The sequence below is a fragment of the Trematomus bernacchii genome, unplaced genomic scaffold, assembly GCF_902827165.1.
Source record: "Trematomus bernacchii unplaced genomic scaffold, fTreBer1.1, whole genome shotgun sequence".
Classification (NCBI taxonomy): Eukaryota; Metazoa; Chordata; class Actinopteri; order Perciformes; family Nototheniidae; genus Trematomus; species Trematomus bernacchii.
This window is the reverse complement of record NW_022987899.1, coordinates 4,944,406-4,967,003: the sequence shown is the minus strand read 5'-3', so window position 1 is coordinate 4,967,003 and position 22,598 is coordinate 4,944,406. Positions and strand designations below refer to the sequence as shown.

General features: G+C 39.3%; 1 protein-coding gene across 3 annotated transcripts in view; it reads left to right on the top strand.

Moving 5' to 3' along the window:
* lsamp (limbic system associated membrane protein) overlaps positions 1 to 22,598 on the top strand; it is a 638,149-nt gene that overhangs the window by 565,745 nt on the left and 49,806 nt on the right. For all 3 annotated transcript variants that reach the window (XM_034114584.1, XM_034114585.1, XM_034114583.1), the window contains 2 exons: positions 14,274 to 14,418; positions 15,205 to 15,292. In XM_034114584.1, the coding sequence (XP_033970475.1) occupies positions 14,274 to 14,418; positions 15,205 to 15,292 (233 nt within the window). The remainder of the gene's footprint in view (positions 1 to 14,273; positions 14,419 to 15,204; positions 15,293 to 22,598) is intronic.

The window sequence follows — 22,598 nt, the reverse complement described above, 5'->3', positions numbered from 1 at the left end:
CTTTCTTCCATCTCTGATTTTGGTCTTTACCAACTCATGAGGGAAATATCTGGGTTGTATGTAATGAATGGCATTAATAACCACAATTCTCAATTGGTTTGTGTGCATTCCCCTTTTTAATATATTGTTTTAACATTGTCATTATTATGTTGAGCTGTTTTAAAGCTGCTGCAGACCTGTCACAACAGGCCTCAGAGTAGCCCCTGATCTCTATGGGATCACTGATAAGAAATACCACCAATAAAATGTTAAGTATTATGGATTGGCAAGTTTGATATGATCATAAATGCAGCTCAACAAGAAAATAAGAAAGTATTTTTTGTAAAATGGTGCAAAGAGCTGCAATTATCAGTAACTAAGAGATATGAAACCATTGATGTTCGCTTTAAGAGCCGATTCAACCTTGTTTACAGGTTTGGTAAACCATGCCCTAACCGTGGGTCAACAGCAACAACAGTTTGTGTTTATTAGTAATTTCAAGATGCAAATCAGTGGCATCAAGTTGTCCTATAAAGACAAACAGTGTGTGGCGTTATGTTCTTAAAACCCTCCTAATCCTTGTTTTTGCCAGAGGCTAATGTTTGTTTTCTGCTTGGTGTTACAATAATAGCATAGTTTATTTCTGTATTAAACCACACAGATGTGGTGAAATGACACTCCTCTGCTTCTTTATATTCTAGTGGCAGTTCACTTTTTTAGCATCATAAGTTTTATTAGCTTCTCTCCCTCCCTTTCTCTGTCCTTCTCTTTCTCTCTGTCTATGGGTTGAATAAGGGAAAAGTAGTTTTGCCTCCTGTTTCCTCGGGCTCCTTCTCATCCCTTTTCCCTGTCAGGTTTGCTTGGCATTATCTGCAGTTCAAGAGTTGCTCTCGAGAACAAGACAAACTCTCCCTCTTTCTCTTTCCGTCCCGCTTTCCCATCCCTTCCACTATTCACCGTTTCTCACGGCCCTGCACAGAAGGCAAGGCAATTAAAAGGGAATATGCTAGATTGTCTGTGTTTATACCATCTCGACAAAGGTTGCCCGGGTTTTATGATAATAACGCATAGCTGGATCATTACCCAGAATCTTACCCGTGCATATCTCTCATTGTGCAGACGAGGTCTTCTGAGCGGTGGCAAATGTGCTGCCACACATGACAGGGCTAGAGCCTCTCGACCTCTGTTATTGTGCTAGTTATAAATCTGTGCTGTCTTTCCTTTTGTTTCTTTCCTTTGTCTCACTCGCTCTCAATTCCTGCCCTCCTTTTCATAGAATGTGTTACTGCCAAGTTTCGACAAAAGGCTTCAATTGTGGGCACTCAGGGGAAAACTATTATTCATTAATTATGAGTGTGGAAAAGTAATGTATCGACATACTGTTAAATTACATGTTAATGAACTGGAATACATAATCGAGCCAAAACGCTAATTATTAACTACAAATCATGCAAATTAAATATGCCCATTACCATCCGTTGTTGTAAAAAATTGCTCAATAAGTATGACCATTCGGTGCTTATATTGAAGTGAAAGCATGATTATACATCCACATGTTATTATAATAATTTACAATACATGAGTGCATTTTTTTTTATCAGTCTGATAGTAATTATATCTATTTGTAGTTCTCTATCTGTGTGATCTGTTGCATTAGTGTCTTAACAGTGAAGTGGCAAGGTGCTAAAAAGACAAGACTACCTTTTTTTCTTACGCTGCGCAATTAAACAGTTATTTACGTCAAAGATAAGATAATAATTTATGTGGATTCCTTCATGAGCACCATGCTAAATCTAAATTATGTTCTTAAAATGATCATTACTTTGCAGCAGGGAGTTTTACTGCAGAATTTAATAGCACTTTTAGGGCTGTGCCTTGCCGCATGAATAAGTTAATGAATGAATGAATCGATGGATTTTGCACATCATTATCACCATGCATTGTGATCTTGATGAGATCGCACTCTGAAAGCCTGAAATGTTCTGCAACAGCTCTCCTGTGATGAGAGATCGTGTTAGGGCACTGTGGAGACATCTACTGTACATGTCAACCTCCATTAGGCTTATGGTTCCCTTGTCCTTTGATCAGTAGACAGATGCAAACTCAGCATAAAGTAAGTCATTAAAGATCATTTTAGAAGCATCACTTGGAACTGACAGAGTCAAATCCTTTTACGCATAAGCCTTGTGTGGCATGCAGTGGTTGTTAACATTGGTTAGCCTTGTAGGCTCAGGGGAACACTTGAAGCGATGAGTTATCCTTGGGGCTAAGTGCTTTTGAACAACCTGTGCAACAGCAGCGGGATTCATGAGTTCGTAGCACGATTTCAAAAAGGCTACGGCAATACTCGGTGAAACCCCTTTAGTAAAAAAAAAAGGAATTTGTAACATGTTTGAATTATGACATGTTCTATTGTTGCTATGGCGACACCAGCAATTGATAATGCAGTCTTAACAACAGGAAGTCTGTATTTTATTCTTCCACACAGGACATTTTGTTTTTTTTGTTTTTTTGTTTAAAGGTTCGCACCAAAATAAACTAAGTGAATATGTGTCTGTGCTTTGTTGGTGAATACTGTGAAGGCTTTTATGTCCTGACCAATCTCTCTTCAGAATGCAGTGAAAAGATAGCACTCAAAGCTCCACCGTCGTTCCCTGCGGCGCGGACAGTGTGTTCACTTGACAGCAAGAAAATGCAAGCCAGCTGCAAGCAACACATTTGAATTTAAGCAAGTGTGTTAAGATAGCTTATTCATATTTATGTTAATGTCATAGTAAAAATGCATCAACTTCTCATCATGAGGTATGGAGTCTTGCATGGACACAGTTTTAGTTACTTTACATTTCTGTTCTCTTTACGCCGGTTTGAATTGTATTTAGAAACATTTTTTGTTTTAAACTCTCAATAAATAAAGGTATTTCTTTATTTTCTGTTTTCTTAAACCTCAAATGTATAGATAAAAGCTTTAAAGTAAAATAAACCATTATGCTGCGTTCACACCGGACGCGATGCGAATATTCGCTTCGCTCTAATCGCTCTTATCGCATCGCTCTAAACGCTGGAGGTTCACCGCGGCTGCCAGCTGTGTTTACTCGCATCATTCAAACAAGACGCGCTGGCTCGGGAGCTACAACTACAACAAATGAACATATTTGACCGTGATTAAATTGTAATACACGTTTCTAAATGATGCCGAAGTAACAACATACTGATACCGGTTAGTAAAAACCATGAATTAATGCTTTGACAAGTCTGCAGACAAGACGGCAGGCAAAACACCTTTTAAAATGCTTGTTTTCTGAATGAAGATCGGGTCGACCAGGCTAAGCTAACGTTGTATATGCTCATTCCACACTCATAACAACGGCCTACAGACATAAATAAAGCAGCGACTGTATTCGCCATGAACAGACAGTCTGTGGTTTGTACTTGTTTAACTTTTGTCCAGTTTCTGAACAGATATGAGGAGCTGTGAGCTCTGTGTGCTAACTGCTAACAGCTAACGGCTGATGTTGTGTGGTTGAACGTCAGTGACGGCGGCTGAGATCCTCACCGCTGATTGGCTTCCGCGAGAACGCGTCACGTGAATTTGACGCTCGAGTTGAAAAAATTGAACTCTCGCGTTTAACGCGGCACCGTTCAATCGCCTCAATCGCGTGATTCGCGCCGCGTCCACCGCTTCATGTGCGCCGTCGGAGCGAATTCGCGTCTGTCCGCGTCTCTGCATTGACTTTACATGTAATCGCGCCGCCCCCAAACATCGCATCGTGTCCGGTGTGAACGCAGCATTACTGTAATTTAGAATGAAAAATCCAAAGTAGGCTACTCACTGTCAACGTTAATCTCTTGCATTTGAGATAAGCCCACTTTACTAAACTTGCATTAGACTCAAAATGTTGACATTTAAATGATTACGACTTATTTCCTGTAAGATTTCACATAGCTGTCAACCTTTAAGTGTCTTCCGCTGTGGCGGCATGATCATTTGCCAATCCTTCCCTGCCCACAGACAACCGAAGACCTTTCCGGCCTTCTCATTTAACATGACAGCTGTCAGTCATGTATCTGACATGCCATCCCCCTCACTGCAGCTGGCCAACCTTTAAGTCCTCCCACAAGACTAAATGATGTGTAGTTGTCAAACCAGATCCCTCACAACCCCACCTCATAACGCTGTGCCCATGAGGGAGAAATTCTAATTAGTGCGAAGAGAGTATAAAAGTGTATTCTGAAACAGGAAATGATGATGGAACAGCCTGCACCTTAAGCTCTGATTTGCACTATATTTATTTATGACACATCGTCAGTTCAAAGTGTTACTTTTGAGATGAAAAATAAATACTATGAGGGAGAAAAAGGTAAAGCTATTGGCTTACATTTATATGATTGTATAGCTTTGCTAAAGCTTTACTGGATGCAAGTGGAATCTATGTTGTTGAGATATAGTGGAGGTCTCAGTCGTTCTACTTTGTACAGTATCATAGCTTTCACAACACATTATAAGTAGCTTCCACTAAACACAACAACAACTTCAAATAAGCCCCTTTCATTTCAGACAGAATGCTGCTTTGATTTTGCAGCCTAAAAACAGGCAATCTGGGCTGAGTATTTGAGCACATTTATACGTTATATATATTTTCTTTTTCTATTTTTGCCTCTGCTATCCTTCAGTGGCCTTCATCATCAACTGATTCACCTGCCCGTAATGCTCCAAAACACAGTGATGGACCTCATCACAGGTAAATGTGCACTGTTGAGAAATGAGGTCGTAATTCCACAGTGTCACACTTAGAGACCAGACCTTGTCTGACACCATGTCGTAATAGGAGGAGGTTGTGTGTTGAGGATAATGCAGCGTTAAGACAGTAATGGGCGGTAAAGGTTGAAACTTTGCAGCCGTAATTGTGGAGCAATGAGTGTCATTTTCCGCTGTAAGTGGCATGTAGCTTACATTAGATATAATATAGCACGGCCTATACTTACTTACTCATAGTCAGCACGAGACAGCGTATACTCAGTTTTACTAAGTTAAGATAAGTACGTTTTGCAGAATACTTTTTACTCTACTAAATTGGCAATAGGATATAGAGTATACGTATAACTTTACATTCTATAACAGACTGCTATCCTGTATTTAAATTAAATTACCTTATAATACAATTTACAGTTGCATTCTCAATTCGATTTGAAGGTAAATGTATTTGTTCTCAGATTATGGTAGCAGTTTTTGTGCAAAAATGCAACAAAAAAACTTGTTTAATAAAACATCATGGTTTTGGTTTCAAATGAATAGATCTGTTCCTGATTTAAGGTACGGACATATTTAAATAAGTCCTCTTTGACGGGTCACATACACTGGTCTCCTGGGGGGAAATCATGTGTTTGATCGAGTCTAGGAGATTATCCTTATGCTGACTTAATTAGCAAAGTATAATTATTATGTCAAATACATATGAGGGGAAATTATTCAAATTGAACACAGTTACAATTCTACGTCAAGTATGCTATACAGTCAGACCACAGTCTTAAAGGGAGTAAAAAAAGGCAAACTAAAAGGATAATGAGCAAATATTGGGTAAAGAATAAGTAACTAAAAAGAAGATGGATAGACCAAGAATGAATTGAGAAGGGAAGGGAAAAGACAAAGCTGCATACAAAGAGATGGAAGGAGAATGAAAGGGAATATATACGGTAGAAGGAGAAGGCACAGTACATCTCCTGAGATTTAATAGCAGCATCCTGCCCTTGCCATAGATCCTCCTGCCTACGACTCAATGAGGCACCATCTGTCACAAGCTTGTTACATGCAACCCTGCTTAAAAAAACACAGAAGAGGGGAAGAGGAAACTTTGCAGGAGTTGTCCCATTGACTTTCAAATGAGGATGGCTCAAAGTGAAGACTGACAGCTGAAGAGTAAGGGCTCCTGTGCTGCTGACCAGAACAGTATCAACTCTGATCAGCAGTTATATGTTGGTGTCTAAAGGTTTACTTTCTGCTTTTGCTCTCCGACACTGGCCGGACGACAGAAGAGATTCTAAACCCTTCACTTCACAGCAGCCCGAAGCACACAATCGTATTCAAGCGGCTTCTGAAACATGAGACACAGAGACATGTTTCCGCCTGCTACTGGCAACACATCAGCAGTGAAATAACACCTGTTCCGAGCATTTTAGAATCGAACAATCCTACAAATTACTGAGCTGTTTGTTACCATTTACGATGAATAATTTCACTCTTCTTGGTCTGCTGGCAAAGTCTCAGAACAATCATTCCTGCCCTGATTAATGGCTTGCTCTAAGCACTGATGCATGCCAAGAAAGATGGAGGGGCTTCGTGGTGGGAGAATTATATCAGGATTTGTGGCTGGCTGGGGGCTTTGAAGCAGAGAGGATAAATCGACTGAGCAATAAATGTTACTAAAGTCTATTCTGATACTATTACGTCACCAGGGATCTCCCTCCAGGGTTAGGGGAGCGTGGGATGAGTTCCACTGACTGAAGTGATTATAGCGACTGATGGCAGGCCTTGAAGAAGTTAAACAGTTGTCTATATTTTCCCTATTTGTCTATGGATCAAAGGCATAGGAAGACAGAGAACATTTGACCAGTTTAACAGACACGTCTTTTTGGTGTCTGCATGGCCAACTATTAATAAGAGTTGTCAGGTTATCACCCTAAACATATCACCCTCATCTTTCCTCTCTTTAAATGCTTCAGTAATGCTGCAAAGAGAATTTCACAGGCAAGCTTCAAACAATTAGCAACTGCCTTCTGAAAACACAATAATTAATTAGATCTGTTCGACACCTGTGCTAAAAGGCCTAACAAAGATTTGAACTGCTGATTGTTAATCAACACATGGTTTAACAGCTTTCTTTGTGTGTGAATTGGCAAGTGGAAGAATTGGATCTTGTTGCCTTTTCATTTTAAATATAAAAAGGTGAAAGGTGAATTGGCGTTGCATCAGATAAATGCTTTGTTTTGCTAAGCTCTCTCCAACGGGATAAACTTAGATCTTACCGGAAATACTGTACATTAATGTCGCGTTTCCACTACACGGCCTCGCTCGGCCCCGCTCGGTATGGCTGGGCCTCGTTAGGACTGGCTCACTTTATGGCGCATTTCCATTACAGTTTAGGAACTGGGGCAGTATCTATAGTAACGCAGTGTAGGCGGAGCCGTGACGTGATCTTCAGAGAACCTCAGAAAAACAACACAGCCGTTAGCTGTTAGCACTCAGAGCTCACAGCTCCTCATATATGTTCAGAAACTAGACAAAAGTTAAACAAGTACAAACCACAGACTGCCTGTGTCATGGTGAATACAGTCGCTGGTTTATTTATGTCTGTATAGGCCGTTGTTGTGAGTGTGGACGGTCGGAGCATATACTGCGTTAGCTTAGCCAATCTCCATTTAGAAAACAAGCATTTTAAAAGGTTTTTCCCCTGCCGTCTGTCTGCAGACTTGACAAAGCATTAATTCATGGTTTTTACTAACCGGTATCAGTATGTTGTTACTTCGGCATCATTTTGAAACGTGTATTACAATTAAATCACGGTCAAATATGTCCATCTTGTTGTAGTTGTTGCCCCCTTGCCAGCTTTGCTTCTGTGCGATGGCTTACTCTCCCTCTTTTCTTTGTGTCGCTTCTTTCTGTGGCCTGTCTTTTTATTTATTTTGCTGTCTGTTTGTGTATCTCATTGGCAATCCATCTGCCTACCCTCTGTACCCCCTGCCACATACATCTAAAACAACACAGACAAAGAAATGACAATCAAGCTTCAGCGGCACTTGACCGCCAGGATGGAGTGAGGCAGTTTTTGATCAAACAGCCACAGTGCCGATCTTGCCTTTAATCTTTATTGATTGCTGAAACAAGTTGGTTGTTTGAAGAATAATTTCAGAATACTTCAGATGCTCTCGACATGGCAGGTAGAGTATCTGATGCAGAACACATAGATATTTGTGAGTATTACGTGAGTTAACACTGATATACTTTTGTGATACAGTTGGATCAGTTAATATGTGGCGAAAAAGGTGAGGAGAGGGGACAGAGATGGAAGTAAAATACTGAAAGGGGTGGGCAGAACAAGACAGGAGCATTTCAAAGAGGAATTGTATAATTAAATTATTTTGCTAAGAGGTGTCAGAAATGCAAAAAAAGAGAAAAGACGCAGTCAGATCAGGAAAATTGAGTGCTGATGGGGATAGCGGGTGGTGGTGCTGTTCTGTCACTCCTGGCACATCGCCGCTCTCATTACGGTTTCACTCACTGGCTCTAGTCTGCTCTTTGGTCCTCCCCCACGGCTAGCCCTGGAGCAGGGATCCATCCAGCCCAACCCTCCTGTCAACAAAGGCCCAGCTCAGCAGCTCTGGCCCAGGGCATCTGTCAGCCCACACAGTCCCCTGCCAGCCATAGCCCATTCGCTAGTCCATATTGGCACGGCACAGCGGGGCAGAAAAGAGTATAATATAGCACAGCAAAGCATCGATCAACAAGGCTCATGGTAACACAGCGCAGGACAGCAACGTAGGCATCCATAATAAGCAGACCCTGTGCAAACCCAGCCCACGGGTCTCTGAAGGGACTGATAAACAACGACGATACTTTGTAAAACATAGTAAAAAAAAAAGGTACATTTAATAAGGTTTTTGTTTACAAGCATCAGCAAATATTTGCTAGCATTTACAAGCTTTTTTATGTAAGCAGAGACTGTGTATTCTGCAGAGGATTATGGGCTTGGAGAGGATTCTGCAGAGGGTTGCGAACATGTAGATGCCGTTGTGATTTAAAAGGGCTGATTCTGTTGCCAAATATTCAAATAAATAAAGTCACACTGGCTAAATAACACAGCTGAGATGCTGCATCATTGTGAGGGCAGCAGCCAGTTAATGGGATGGATTTTCATTACAAATCGTTCAACCGTAGCTCGCTATTCCAATCAAGTCACGTTCCCTGCAAGGGACTTGTTGAATGTGCCAGGGAAAGCCGAGCTTTTATATGTCATTCTGGTGCAGCTGAGCCTTGGCACAACCCAAAAAAAAACAGGCTCTGCCGCTACGCACCTTGACACCCTTCTCTGCTAGAAAAAAGCGAGAACTCCAGGCAGCCAACTGCTCTGACAAGTGATAGGAAGTTCTCTGCTTTGCGGGCAGTTGCTCATTAGCAAGAACAGGAAATAACTACTACTGAGCATGCTCTTCCCTTTGCACCGAAAATTGTGGGGACCCTCTGGAGGCTCGAATAGATCGAGGGAAGACAGACAAAAGCCGAGCGCAGTGAAAATAATGTAGTGCAGATCAAGGAATATATCCTTTCATTTTTATTTCATGCTGTCCACAGGAAGAGAGGCAGATGGGGTGAGAAAACTAGGATAGCATGAGAAAGATGAGAAGTGGTGAGGCAGAGGTGTGAAGAGATGAGATGGAAAGACATACAGTAAAGCAACGGGAGACGAGCGTGTGAAGCATCAGAACACGGCTGTGATTGATGTGGAGGAGGGTGGTGGTGGCATGTACAGCACCATGTGTTGTGTACTTATTTATCTATTTCTTTGACCCATATGGAGCAGCATATGGTGACCACTAACTGAAAGGAGGTAATACAATTAGGGACATTTGGATGATTAATAGTCCCAGTCACCTGTATTTATCCAAGAGCTTGCAACAGTTCTATGGAGGAGTCACACTCACAGTTTGAGAGCAATACATAATTGTAACTGCTTGTCTCATTTAAACAAAGGTTATAATTGGATGCATCCTGCTCCATCTTTTTTATTTCACTATACATGTACTCCTCTTTTCGTGACCTGGAAATTGATGTGTGTCCATTAATCAGCTGCCACAGGACAGTACCTCAACCTCACACTTTCTTTTCTCGTTTTAACATATATTTGTAGCATGATGAATATATTAACATTTGCTGAGTAACTTACAGGCATAACTAAATTGTGTTTGTAACAATCACAAACTAGTCAGGCTGTTTGCCCTTCATATAGCAGAAATCAACAGCTTTTAGGACATGTTTCAATGTCCTGGTAGTGTCAGGTTCTCTTTCAAGAATAAAAAAACTCCCAAGAAAAGTTTTTTCCTCCACATCAATCAAAAGTATTTTATTGATCCATTCTTTAGCCAGAGAGTTGCAGTATAGTCTTCCAGGGAGTCACGTTCAGGATGGCAGCACAAGCAGTTTCACATTGTATAACACTTACATTAAATTAAAGCAAAACAAGGGAATAGTACAGAAGGAAGGACATACAGGCCAGGTATAAAACAGCAACATGTTTCCTTTAAGGCATTTTGTAAAAGTTTAGAGGTATTTAAAGAAGGCAGTGCTCTTAAGGTAATGGTATTTTGCAACTCAGTTCATGCCCAGGGAGCATGAAAAGACAAAGTAGTCTTACCGCTCAGAGCACACCCTAGGGACTTTTAAAAGAATTCAATGAGAAGATCTAGTACTGCATTTGCTGGTGTGAAAGGATAAAAGGCTGGAGATATAAATAGTTTGCCTAACAATGTATTGACATTAAACAGCGACATGGGCAGTTATCTGCTCCAAGAGGACCATAAGTTTGTTAAAATAAATTGTGAGGGTGGGTATTTTTTTTTAACAGTGTGAAATGCAGAATGTAGTTTCATGAAGTAATGATAAAGTTGCGTACATGTTAATCACATTACCATAGTCTTATACAGAAATTAAGAGTGTTTTCTTTGTGGGTCCAAGGAAAAGCATTTTTAAATGGAACGTGTTTTTTGTACGAAACGACTCTATACATGAACCTTGTAATGTTAAGATTGTAGGATCAGCTTCATAATAGCGAGAACGATTAAAAGGCATTCAATTAAAGCTGCAGTAATATCAAACTATCTTGCCTCACCTCTATACCTTAATTCAAAGAGGGCAGCGCTGTGTAGATAATGTGTTGTCTTAGTCTAGACTTTAAAAGCTTTAGGATCAGTAATTATTTATGGAGGAAATGCTCTATGAGATCAGACGGGGTGAGATAGTTGCTAAAAGAAAATCACAAACTTAATCTATCGATTATAGGTTGTCATATGTGAACTATTATTACATTGAAGGGATAAGTTGTTTGTTACACATGACACATATTGTGTGCAGTAGACAGTTGTATTCGTGCTTACAAGATCAGGATTCAGGTTTGGTAACAACAAGCTGTTAACCTGTTAAGCCCCAAGCCTGTTTTTCAGGTCTCAGGCTCAAAAATGACATGCCCAGAACAAATTACTATATCTTCACTTCTAAAAGGGGTAAATTAATAATCTTTTTTCTCAAAGCAATGATAAACCTGTCAGTTGGATGTCAAAAAGTCAGAATCAATATAGATGTTTTTATTTTAAAGTAAATTCAGATTGAACATTGTAAAAAAAACGTAAATCATAGTTTCCGTCATTACTTATAGTGAAAACTACCCTTGAATGATGGGATCGGAGACAAAAAGCTTTAAGTTTCCAAACTATAACATATAATAAGTACCCTGTATCAAGATTGATGCAAGACAAGTGACATGTGACCTTTTTAGAGAGGTCTAGAAAAGAAAACCCACCTCTGGGGTCATTTGGGTGTATTTGCCATATCTCTGGAACCCATCGGTTGATTTTGGTGATTGACACCTCTTTTGAACCGTTAGAGCCAATAGAATCGAGAGGGAGTTCCTACATCCATCTAAACATTACCATTGGTGAATGAGAGTGATGCACAGCCAGCATGCCCAAAACCGGAAGCTCTCATACACTCTTGTAGCTCTCATAGCAGCTATATATGAAAACTACTCTTATTGACATAAACGTTATGATGGATGCACAGTTGTCGCGCTGTTGAGGTGACGGCATCTTTCAGCAGAGAGCCAAATGAACGCTGTGATGACACACATAGTCTCACACAATTAAAACATGCCAGGCACACGCAGTGGCAGCTAGTAATGAGGCTCGGCTTCGTAATGTGCACTCCAGTGATTTTTTGGGAACAGGTGTTAATTGTGGTATGGAGACGGTTTCTGGTTATGACAGTGAGGGATGGCAACCAACATGTGAACGAGAAACACGGAATTTACTCGATGAAGAACTGTAGAAGGGTTTTTGGAATTCAGTTAGGGCTGTGCAATTAATCGTATTTTAATCGCAATTACTATTTTGGCCTGCCACAATTACGAAAACAACATAATCGAAAAAAACAATTATTTTGCTTTGCTAGGTTGTGACTGCACTGCAACATATTTGATCTAATTTATTTTTGTCTAATTTATTTGTATTTATCATATTTATATATGTTTAGTAGCTTGTGGAAGTGCGCTCCAAAATATTTGTTGATCTTGTTTATTGGTATTTATTATTTTGATATTATTTATTTAAATGTAAATATATATTTATCATTTATTTAATCATTTTTGTATTGGTTTTTCAGTTGAATTATACGTTCAGGGTAATCAACAGTTAAAAATATACTGTTCAAATTATTATTTGTATTTGTTTTAAAGTTCAATAAATGGATGTTTTCAAAGTCAATGAATAATCGTATTTAATAATCGTGATATCAATTATTGACCAAAATAATCGTGATTATGATTTTTGCCATAATCGCACAGCCCTAAATTCAGTTCTTGAAAGCATGTTGACACAGGTTTGCTTTCTTGATAAGGCTTCTGTGTTTTGCTCAAATTTCAAAGATGATTCCAAGATATTCACACCATCCAACTCCTTGTCTGGACTGCATCCTGAAATCAACCACCAACCACCTCTGAGTGAAATTCAAATCCAGCATTGTATTGTTGCACCACTTAACGTTAAAATCATAGAGAAGAACCGTGTTCCTGCTCAGAGCCTGAGAGGAGCGCTGTGTAGTCAGCACATTTAATGAGTTGGCAGTTTGGATGGATGCTTTCACAGTCACTGTAGAGCATGAACAGGCGGAGGGAATGGAAAACACCCTTGTAGTGAGCTTGTGTTGGTTTTCAGTGTGTTTGAGTGACCAGTTTGTTGGCGAGGATGACATGGTGTTGAATCCAAAATAAATATTAACAAATGGAAGCCTGGCAAAGTTCCGCTCTCCTTCAGGTCACTGTGTATATTTGTACTCATTTTCAATTGTGGTAAAAATATGTTGTTTGTTTCTTTAAAAGCAGAGATGTTTTGATTTGAATACAAGGACACATTCTGAATTACACCAAAGGGGCCTACCCTTCATGGGTGATTTGCAGAGGTTGAATCTAAGAACTTTTTTAATGAAATACTGTATATGGATTTAAAAAATGTGAGTCAGGCTCCATTTTAGTATTTCCGATGTTTCCATTGGAGTCCAAACTTTTATAGTTCTTTTATTGTTGTTCATAAAGACTAGCTCTCCATCAATATAGGAAAATGTGTCTGCATAAGATTAGGATGCATATAACTATAAAGTATTTTAATTAAAGCTTTGAAGATATCTGAAACAAAAGGGAATTCCCTTTAAAGCTGTTCACTTCTGAGGGAAGAAAGTAGAGTGTAGATGTCAAAGCGAGTCAATAAATACAGTGAGTTATCTGGGCTCCACACAAAGGGGAAGGAACATCAACAGGGATTCAAGCTGCGAGTACAAGCCTTCAACAAATATGACATCCAGCTCCCACTGGGTAACAGGCAGGGGTGACTGCACCACCACTTGTGTGCATCACCCGGGGTCACCTGCCAAAGACAGCCTCACTCCGCTGCCTCCCAAATCTGCTCCATTGTAGCCCAACACACTCCACAGCCATGTGCACAGCCTGGTCTACCGGAGTCACCAGAATTTGCATGTGAGGCGAATTCCACTGTCGGCTAGCATTACGGCTGATATCCCTTCTCATTGATTCCGACGTCTTCTCACATTTACATTTATTCATTAGGCATACGCCCGGCTACCCTGGCTTTTCTTGGAGTAATGTTCTGACTGTCTGCAACAAGGAGTAAACAACAGCATACGGGTGTCCTTCCTATGCTGACTGTTAAAGGAGATGTATTTATCAGAGAGAGAAAGAAGGAAGAGAGACACGGGTTAAGACATAGCTCTTGTTTCGAGACCTCTGAATGAGAGGTGCGCCAAGTTGTCTGTAAACCTTAACTAACCTTAACTGAGGGAATACCCTCAGCAGTTTAAACCACAACATAGCTGAACTGTGATGCAGATAAGTTCCTACAAAAATCTACATCCTCTTTGATTTTGAGTTTACATATTATGAAATGAAGGATGTCACGTCATTTTCTTTCTTTTTTTAAGTAAACCCGGCCTTTTCTTACACTACTTGTTCTTCTTGTTCCTGCAGGTGTTATGTGGATGACAAAGTGTCCAAAGTGGCCTGGCTCAATCGATCCAACATCATCTATGCCGGCCAGGACAAGTGGTCTCTGGACCCCAGAGTAGATCTGGTGACTAAAGGACAGCTCGAGTACAGCCTGCGCATACAGAAGGTAACACTGACCTAGAAACCGGACCTTTTTTGTTTATTCTTTGATTTCATCGTTAGATTGAATAACAGCTGCATTTAAAGATGGGAAAGAACCATTTGTTTCTCCTCCTTAGGATTACATTTAAAAATTATTAAACATAACCTTCATAAGCATAACTGTTTTTTGTATGTTTATCTATTCATTTTAACCCTTTTTTGTGCTTTAACAACAATAAATAATCATTTGAAAATGGACTAATGTTAGACTGGTATCAGTATATGCACCCTCTGCTAGACAGTAAATGAGATTATCCTCCCAGAATGTTAAAGTTATCGTTGTCATTGATTATCAGTTCAGCAAGTCTAACTAAAAATAATACATGTTTTCATAAAGGGTTAAGTACCTTATCTAAACTGTCCATGCAGGGAGGTCTGCTGAAATGCTGATCGTATCTGTTATGTAATGATGAACATTACATTCATTGATCTCACCATTTCAAGTCAGATCAACTCATGTCTATAAGCTTTGACTTCTTAAAGTTGAATTAATTAATAATAATCAAAACATATTATATTGTAAAGTTGATTGAGATAATTCGACTACTTTCCTGTATAACGTTTTTTCACTGAAGAATCATAAATATTTATTTGGAGAATATTGTGAATGTTTGTCAAAATGAAAGTTATAGAGTAGGATCTTGACAAAGTAACATGTAGGAAGATAAATGAAGATAAGATGTTCTGCCAGGCATATGATAAGATATTTTCAAACTAATGAAAACAATATTGTATTTGTCATTGTGTATAGGTGGATGTGTATGATGAGGGGTCGTACACCTGCTCCATACAGACGAAGCAGCAGCCCAAGACCTCACAGGTCTACCTCATTGTACAAGGTAAGTGGCACCTACACATGGACACCAGCAGCACACAACACACAACCAATCCACGCCAGTGGGACAGATTTACACTTGGAAATGGTGTCAATATATTATATTCCAAACAAGCTAGAACAAATTTGAAATGATTATGTTATATTTATTAAGAGTCAATCGCATCATTGTCCAACTGCACACAAGCAGCAAACAACAGCGTCACCAAACTCTGTTATTAAACGTTGAAATGTGTCCCTCTAAGGTGTCTGTAAGGAAAATATATGAATATTTATTGTCAGGGAAAAACTGCTCTATGTCACAAACTGCCGCCTACAGCAATAGAATTTCTTGTTCCAGTTCAAATTAATCTTGAGTGCACTTCAAAAGCCTTGAGCAGTAGTTTTCCATTTCAAAGAAAAAAAAAGTTTTACCTCCTGAATGGAGACAGCAAGAAAGTTGAGAGCAAGAGAGATAAGATGCTGCAGGGTTTGATCTTATAGGCCTGGAGGGTGGAATGTATATATACAATTAAAACTAAATATATATATATATAGTATATATATATATATTTAGTTTTAATTGTCACCGAAATGCCTTCCAATAGTTATCAAAGAGTTTAAAGGTTGTACCTCCTGAGATTGAAGAGAATCCAATGCTGTACAAATTATTTTATCTGTACCTCTTGTGTCTGATCAAAAAGGTTCATGCATCAGTGTTCGCTATTCTACATGTTGTTCCCTGTGCCATGGCTTAGTTTAAAATAATAATGTTAAGAATTGAGAATATTATGCACTATGTGACTTACCATCACTATGTGGAAGACACACTGCAAAGGATTGGTGTTATGGACACAAACTTGGATTTTCCAAATCAACTCACTTTTTAAAAATCAAGGCTTTAAAATTATTTTGTTAAATATATTAAATGATTTGCTTATCCTTCTGTTTTACTGTACTTTTTTAAAAGTTGATTCCACTTACCAAATGCCTGTAAGGTTGATATGTTCCAGGAGCCATCAGTTGTTTTTTTTAGTTCAACCAAAACTAAACTTGTTTGCACATTGATTTTACAAAGAGACAAGACGTAAGAAGTTACTTAGTATGCTTTAGATTTGCTGGTAGGGAGTTTAAGTTCCCTTTAGACCAAGTCAGGCTAGCTGTTTATTCCTTTTTCAGTCTGTGTGGTAAGCTACAGTAAGCATACATATATGTTGTGCACTTCAGCCTTTATCTGTCAATCATTTATAACTGGAACTACTCGGCTCAAAATATCCTAGGAGTCATTTTACCGTCCTTCTTGTCTTTTAACTATTCTCAAATGAAGAGAAAAATTGCAAACAACCAAGCTTGGCTGTAGCAGCCTCATTAAAGCCAATATTTATATAAGTTCCTATTTAACAGCAGCTGCAGGCTTTTGATGGTTTATTTATTTTCAAACTGACGGAATACTTGGCCCTTTTAGTTTTTCTTTAAACCTCTGAAACATTTATGAAGTGCCAGTAAGCTCTCGGGACCATGAAAGCTTAAGAGCAATACAAACATTGAGCTGTGCATCAAGGCCAAAAAAAGAGGGAACAATATCCATCAGAATGCCACCTCAAAGACTCTTTAGTCTTGTTTTTCAAAGTCACAGTTAGTTGACAGATTTTGCTCTTACCCTGTCAGAAAAAGGCTGCCTGACAGACACGAGTGCAATACCTGAGTGCTCAATAGTTTGATCTCTGATAGGTTGTTTGTTTGCATGTGTGGGACATTTGTATGTCTTTATATTTCGCTTTCAGCCATGGATGCTTTAACTGTCATCTGTCCATTACCCCAAGAAGAAAAGCTGAGGATAGAAATATGCTGTATATGTACAGTGACAAATGTTGCTGCTCAGAACCTTTCCACCGCCTTTCAGTCTTTCATCGATCAGCATTTGTTTGACTGCCCTTTCCATTTTAAAACTACTGCCTGTCTGACGTGAAACCTGACCCCAGATAAATACTACCTGCTGTCAGTGGAGGAAATGCACCACAGTGTAATTTCACAGTACCTACCAGCGACTTCCCATCTTGCTGTGAACTTAAGACCATCCATTTATAACATTTTAAAGGTCAATATGTGAATTGACACTTCTCTTCTTGGATCCATGGCAGCAAATTGCCTCTCCTTCCCAGAATCCATTGTGTCCGATTATTTAAAGCTTGATCATTGGAATGTCCTGCGCCGACTTCCAGATTTTCTGTCGGCTACCTCGTTTATCACGACTAATGCCACAGCTGTAGCCAAACATTGATTATGTTGCTTTCTTTTCCTGCTATTTTGTCCTCTGCTCTGCCTCTCTGAGTACCATTCAATATTGCTGTCATTGTTAGCTCATCTGTTGTATTCACCTGCTCCGTGGGTGTAATCTTCTCTTGAGGTTCACTTCAGCATCTTTCTATCTAAATTGCAGTGCAGTCATGAGGGCGGACATTTATTGCAGTTACCATGAAGGTGTTACTGAGCACTGTTTGCACTATGAAGTTCTTATTTACTTTCTAACGTTAGTCAAACATTGAACAAAGATGTGAGAGAACTACTTAGTGCAAAATACTAATTAAATGCAAAGAGTAGGAAGTGCCATCCTTCTTCATGAACAATCCCCTTCTTATTGAACTTCTACTTAAATAATTTTATCCAATAACTTTTCTATGCTTTATGTAGGTTTAAGTGTTTTTATGGAAGATACTAAAGTGTCTTTGTGTGTGGCTGCATACCATCACATGCAGCCAAGAACCTGAACCAACCCTACAAAACCCAATCAACTCTGCAGGATAATAATTCACCCTGCCTTCATCTTTTAATGGGTATGAAAATGTTCGAAGCATCAAACATTGCCCCTGGTTACAGACCCAAGAGTGGGTTCACATAACCAAAGCTGACAATGTTCTGCTAGCAGGGACAGGAACATAATTGGAAAACAAATGATCAGACAAAGTACATTTGCGGTGGATGAAAAAGTGGCAAACTCACAGGGCTGAGACGAGTGGTACCAAGAAGCAGGGTCGCTGCACATGACAAGAATCCAAATAAATTGGCAGGCTTTCAACCCCAATCCAATTTCATTTTGGTGAAACACACACTTAGTTTTATTGTGTTGCACTGTTCGTGAAGCCTGTGAACTAAGATTTTCATCGTCATAACTTCACTGTAGCGATGTACGTATGACTAATAAAAGCCTTGAACCTTGAACATACTGTATAACTTTGACCAATCGGCAAGCCCAGGCCAGTTTTGTGATGGTTTGATTTTGATGTTGTCTGTAAGCTAGTTAGGTTAGTGTTGTGCTTGTCAAATCCAAAAATTATTTATTGACACATTTTAAGAAACACAATAAATGCCTTTTTTATTCTTTGTAAATGGAATCACTTCACTTTTCAAAAAGCCTATCGAAAGGGAATTATAGAAATATACTGTATATACTTTATAGAACTTAAGCTGAAACCAAATATCACCATATTTAATTGTATTGCAACACACAATCTGACATCAATCCAAGAGATTCTGAGAGTCTGTGTTTTCATGCTGACATTCACAGTGTAAAATCCTGTTTGTAGCCCATTTTTTTTTACATTATCTATCAGACCAGTTCATTAAAAAACATAGTCTTACTTACATGCATGACCTGTCAACGTAAAATCTGATTTAAAATATATAAATTATTCTTGCAGAGAAAATCGTCTCTAGTGTTTTGTCTTCTAAATCAAAATGTAAAAAGGTTGTTAGTCTCAACATCCACCATCAGATATGTTCTTTGTCCAAAGAAATGAAGTACATAGGCCTTCTATATTACAATTAAAACATATTAAACATTAAAATGTTTCCTTGTTGGTCAGTCTCCCACTTTGGTCTGGATAAAAAAGTATGAAAAATGTATTAGTAAGTTTTCTTAAAAGGTTTGTTCAGATATTCATGGCCACAAAAGGTTGAAGTCCACAGCAACTTATTACATTTTATGTGTGTTCATAGGGATGAAGTCCACAGCATTTAGTTATCCTTTGACTTAAGCTCTAATAGCACTATGAGGTGGACATTATTATTATTTAGTGAAATGTCACAACACCATTAAAAATAAAAAGTATATTATGCCCCTTGTAGCACTTTGGGATTACTTTTAAGAATGAAAGGTGCTTTACAAATAAAATGTATTATTATTAGTATTATTACATTGCTCAATGCACTGCTGTGCCCTATTAAGAAGTGCTCTCATGACTGTAGACCCTCTTGTTTAAATCCCACCACTACATTATTTTGAGAAATCTTGGTCTGGAAGTGATGTTAATGAGAGTAATGTTTGGAAGAGCCTCGCTTGAAATAACATAACAAATAAGCATATTGCCGCAATCACCTTTATTACAGTCCTAGTGAAACCCTATCCACAGCAGAAGTGTTTTTGCAAATTCAGCAAATCTCAACATGCTTTGCAAATGTGTTTTCTAAAATGCAGTGGCCAGGGAGTGATTCATTCATTTCATGAGGTCCTCTTACAATACTCAATGCACCGGAGTGGAACTTTTATTTCATTTTTCCCTTACTGTATCTGCCTGAAGAATGCTGACCCCAATCAGAAATACTGCAGCTTGTTGATCTCTGATTCCCACCAGTGTATCCGACAGTCAGTGCTCATTTGACGCGTTTAGTTTCCCAGTTAGGAACATATTAGCAACCACAGCCAGTGAGTGATGTAGCTGTGAGTGTGAAGCTGTACGGATAATTGGCCTTATTGCTACGCTCAAGCAAAATCAAGTCATCAAGTTACATTTTTCATTTCGGGCCGAAGAAGCATACACAGCTTGATGGATTTTGACATGTATGTCTTATTGCTAGTGGTTATACTTTATCATATTATATACATGTCATGTGTGTCCATACATACATGTCTCACTGTGTACTTCACTGTGCAGCCAATTATACAAGAGTGGTTGTTTGCCAGATGCCACACGTTCTTTAAAGCCTGTCAATAGTATTGATATCTTGTTGGTTTGCATTCACTAAAGGCTGCAGTCTTTGTTCTTTGCCTTTTCATTTCCTCTACTTCCTTTTCTCGCCAGTGATGCTTGATCAGCTGATTCAAACCAGCATTGATTTAATGCTGTTGAATTAAAGCCAGCAATTGCATATGCACTGCCCTTGATGAAATTATTTTAGTATAGCCTTGATAATATCAAATAATTGCAACCTGTCAATTTCTATTTAACATTGCTTAAGTTTTAGAATAAAATGCAGCACATCAAAGAGTAAGTTGTATTCATGGGTTCTTGCCTATTGTTCAATATAGCATCATAATTCTTATTTATGTTGGGTTTATGACCAGGACCAGTCTGTCTAGGCAATCTGGATTAGCTCTTAAATCAACAAGTTATCACCCAAACCTTTCCTTACATGCCGATTTGCCTCCAAGACAGATGGCATTATCCATTCATAAATGTCACAGTAGCAGAGAGACTATAAAGTAGCAGTGAAAAGTGAATAGTCCCGTAAGCAGCTGTTCCGTGACCCCATTCCAATATATGTTGTCCATTGAGAAGTGATACGTATTAATGTACTGCTTTAATGCAACATGTAGAACTGACAGAATGAATGCAACAACAGGCACAGAATCCGACCAATACAATTATAGCCTGGAGCAATGTTATAGCTATGGTTAATCCTAGACCCTCTTGTTATATCTGCCAAGTACTTTTATGATTATCTTTATCAGTCTGATCTCGAACCTAATTATTGACCTTAACTCAGCCAAAGGCAATAATCTTTTTCATAGGCATTGCTGAGTTTTAGACTGAAAGATATAAACCCATCAAATAAGTCCTCTTCCGCATGTATCCATCTTTTATTTCCTCTCATTTATTCCATCCTTGGCTTGTATCACAATGCTGTGGTATTTAAGGAGCTAATCCCCAGAACTCTCTAAAGGCAGCCGTGTCACTCTAAAGAGCAACCTAGCAGGGGGGGGGCATGAGTGTGTGCGCCCAAATGTGTGTGTCTGTATGTGCGCATATCTTCGCCTCTAAAGTCTGGGCAGACTGACCTTTTAACAATTACCATGGGACAATCAGAACCTTTCAGCTGTGCCTGTGAAACCATCTATCCACTGTGGTCGCCCCTCGCCTCTTCCCATCTTCACAACCCCTTCCTCCTTTCTTCTACCCCTGCACACCCCTCACACTTTGGCATCTTGGACCACCTCTTATCTGTGCTGTTGCTGAGGTATTTTGTTTCTTCCTCTCACCGTAACCATGGAGCTATATGGAGAGGAAGATGGAAAGATTAATGCAGGGGAATTGAAAGCCATGCACAGCGAAGTGCAGATTAGCAATGGCTATCATTAATTCTAGATATCGGCAGTCTGTCTGGCTCTTCTGCTACAGCACCGTAATCACACCCACATACATATTATTGCTTGTATTGCCGCCAGCAATGGAGTTCAGACTACATTCTCTTCGCAAGATGATCCTTCCTTACCCGTCTGAAAAAAAAAAACGGTTATGAGAGATCAATAAAGCTTCCATTCACAAAATAAGAAAACATGTCAACAAAGTTCCTTCCTCGCTATGCAGCAGTCATTTGCAGCCTCTCTTTGAGGGCAAGGCTATTGCTTGTCAAGGGCTTTCTAGCTCTCAAGGACCGCATGGGGCATGGCACTTTAAGTCTCAGACATAATTTTGTTGCTGTCCACTGTCCAAGTATGTACTGCTTACACCACCCTTGATGCCACATTTACTGCATTTTTCAAATACAAGCAATTCATTTTCGTCTTCTGTGGGGGACATGACACTAAGGCCTATATTTCCCACACTAGGCAGTCTATTTAAGCCCTAATGTACTGTTAAAAGCACATTTTGGGCTTTCTAGTGTTGTAACACATTAGGTTATGGCCAAGAGAGCACCTTTTCTGTCTTTTCTAATACATGCAATTGCAGTAAACACCTTTTTTGGCAGTATGGTTTCTCATTTGGTCCAGCCTGTTGTAGGAAGACAGAGTTTTTGCTCCAGTGGCCCGGGTAAGTATCGGACCACTCTCCTCCACTTTCTCAATCTGTCTCTCTACAGCTGCTCAATATGTTAAAGGCCCAAAAAAGTTTGCTGGAGTTGCTTGTTTGGACACCTAATTAATGTACTCTCTTTGAGTTTGTTTGCTCACTATCTGAGGGAAATAAGCTGCTAAATGCTCCACTTTGTCCACCAGTCAGTCACTTACTTGATCTTCAGTATTGTACAGGTATCAGGCACATGCCCAGATAGACTCCAAAGGGGGCTTCAGCACCTGCCCTTCTGCCCACCTATTAGAGAAGTGCCCTTTTTGT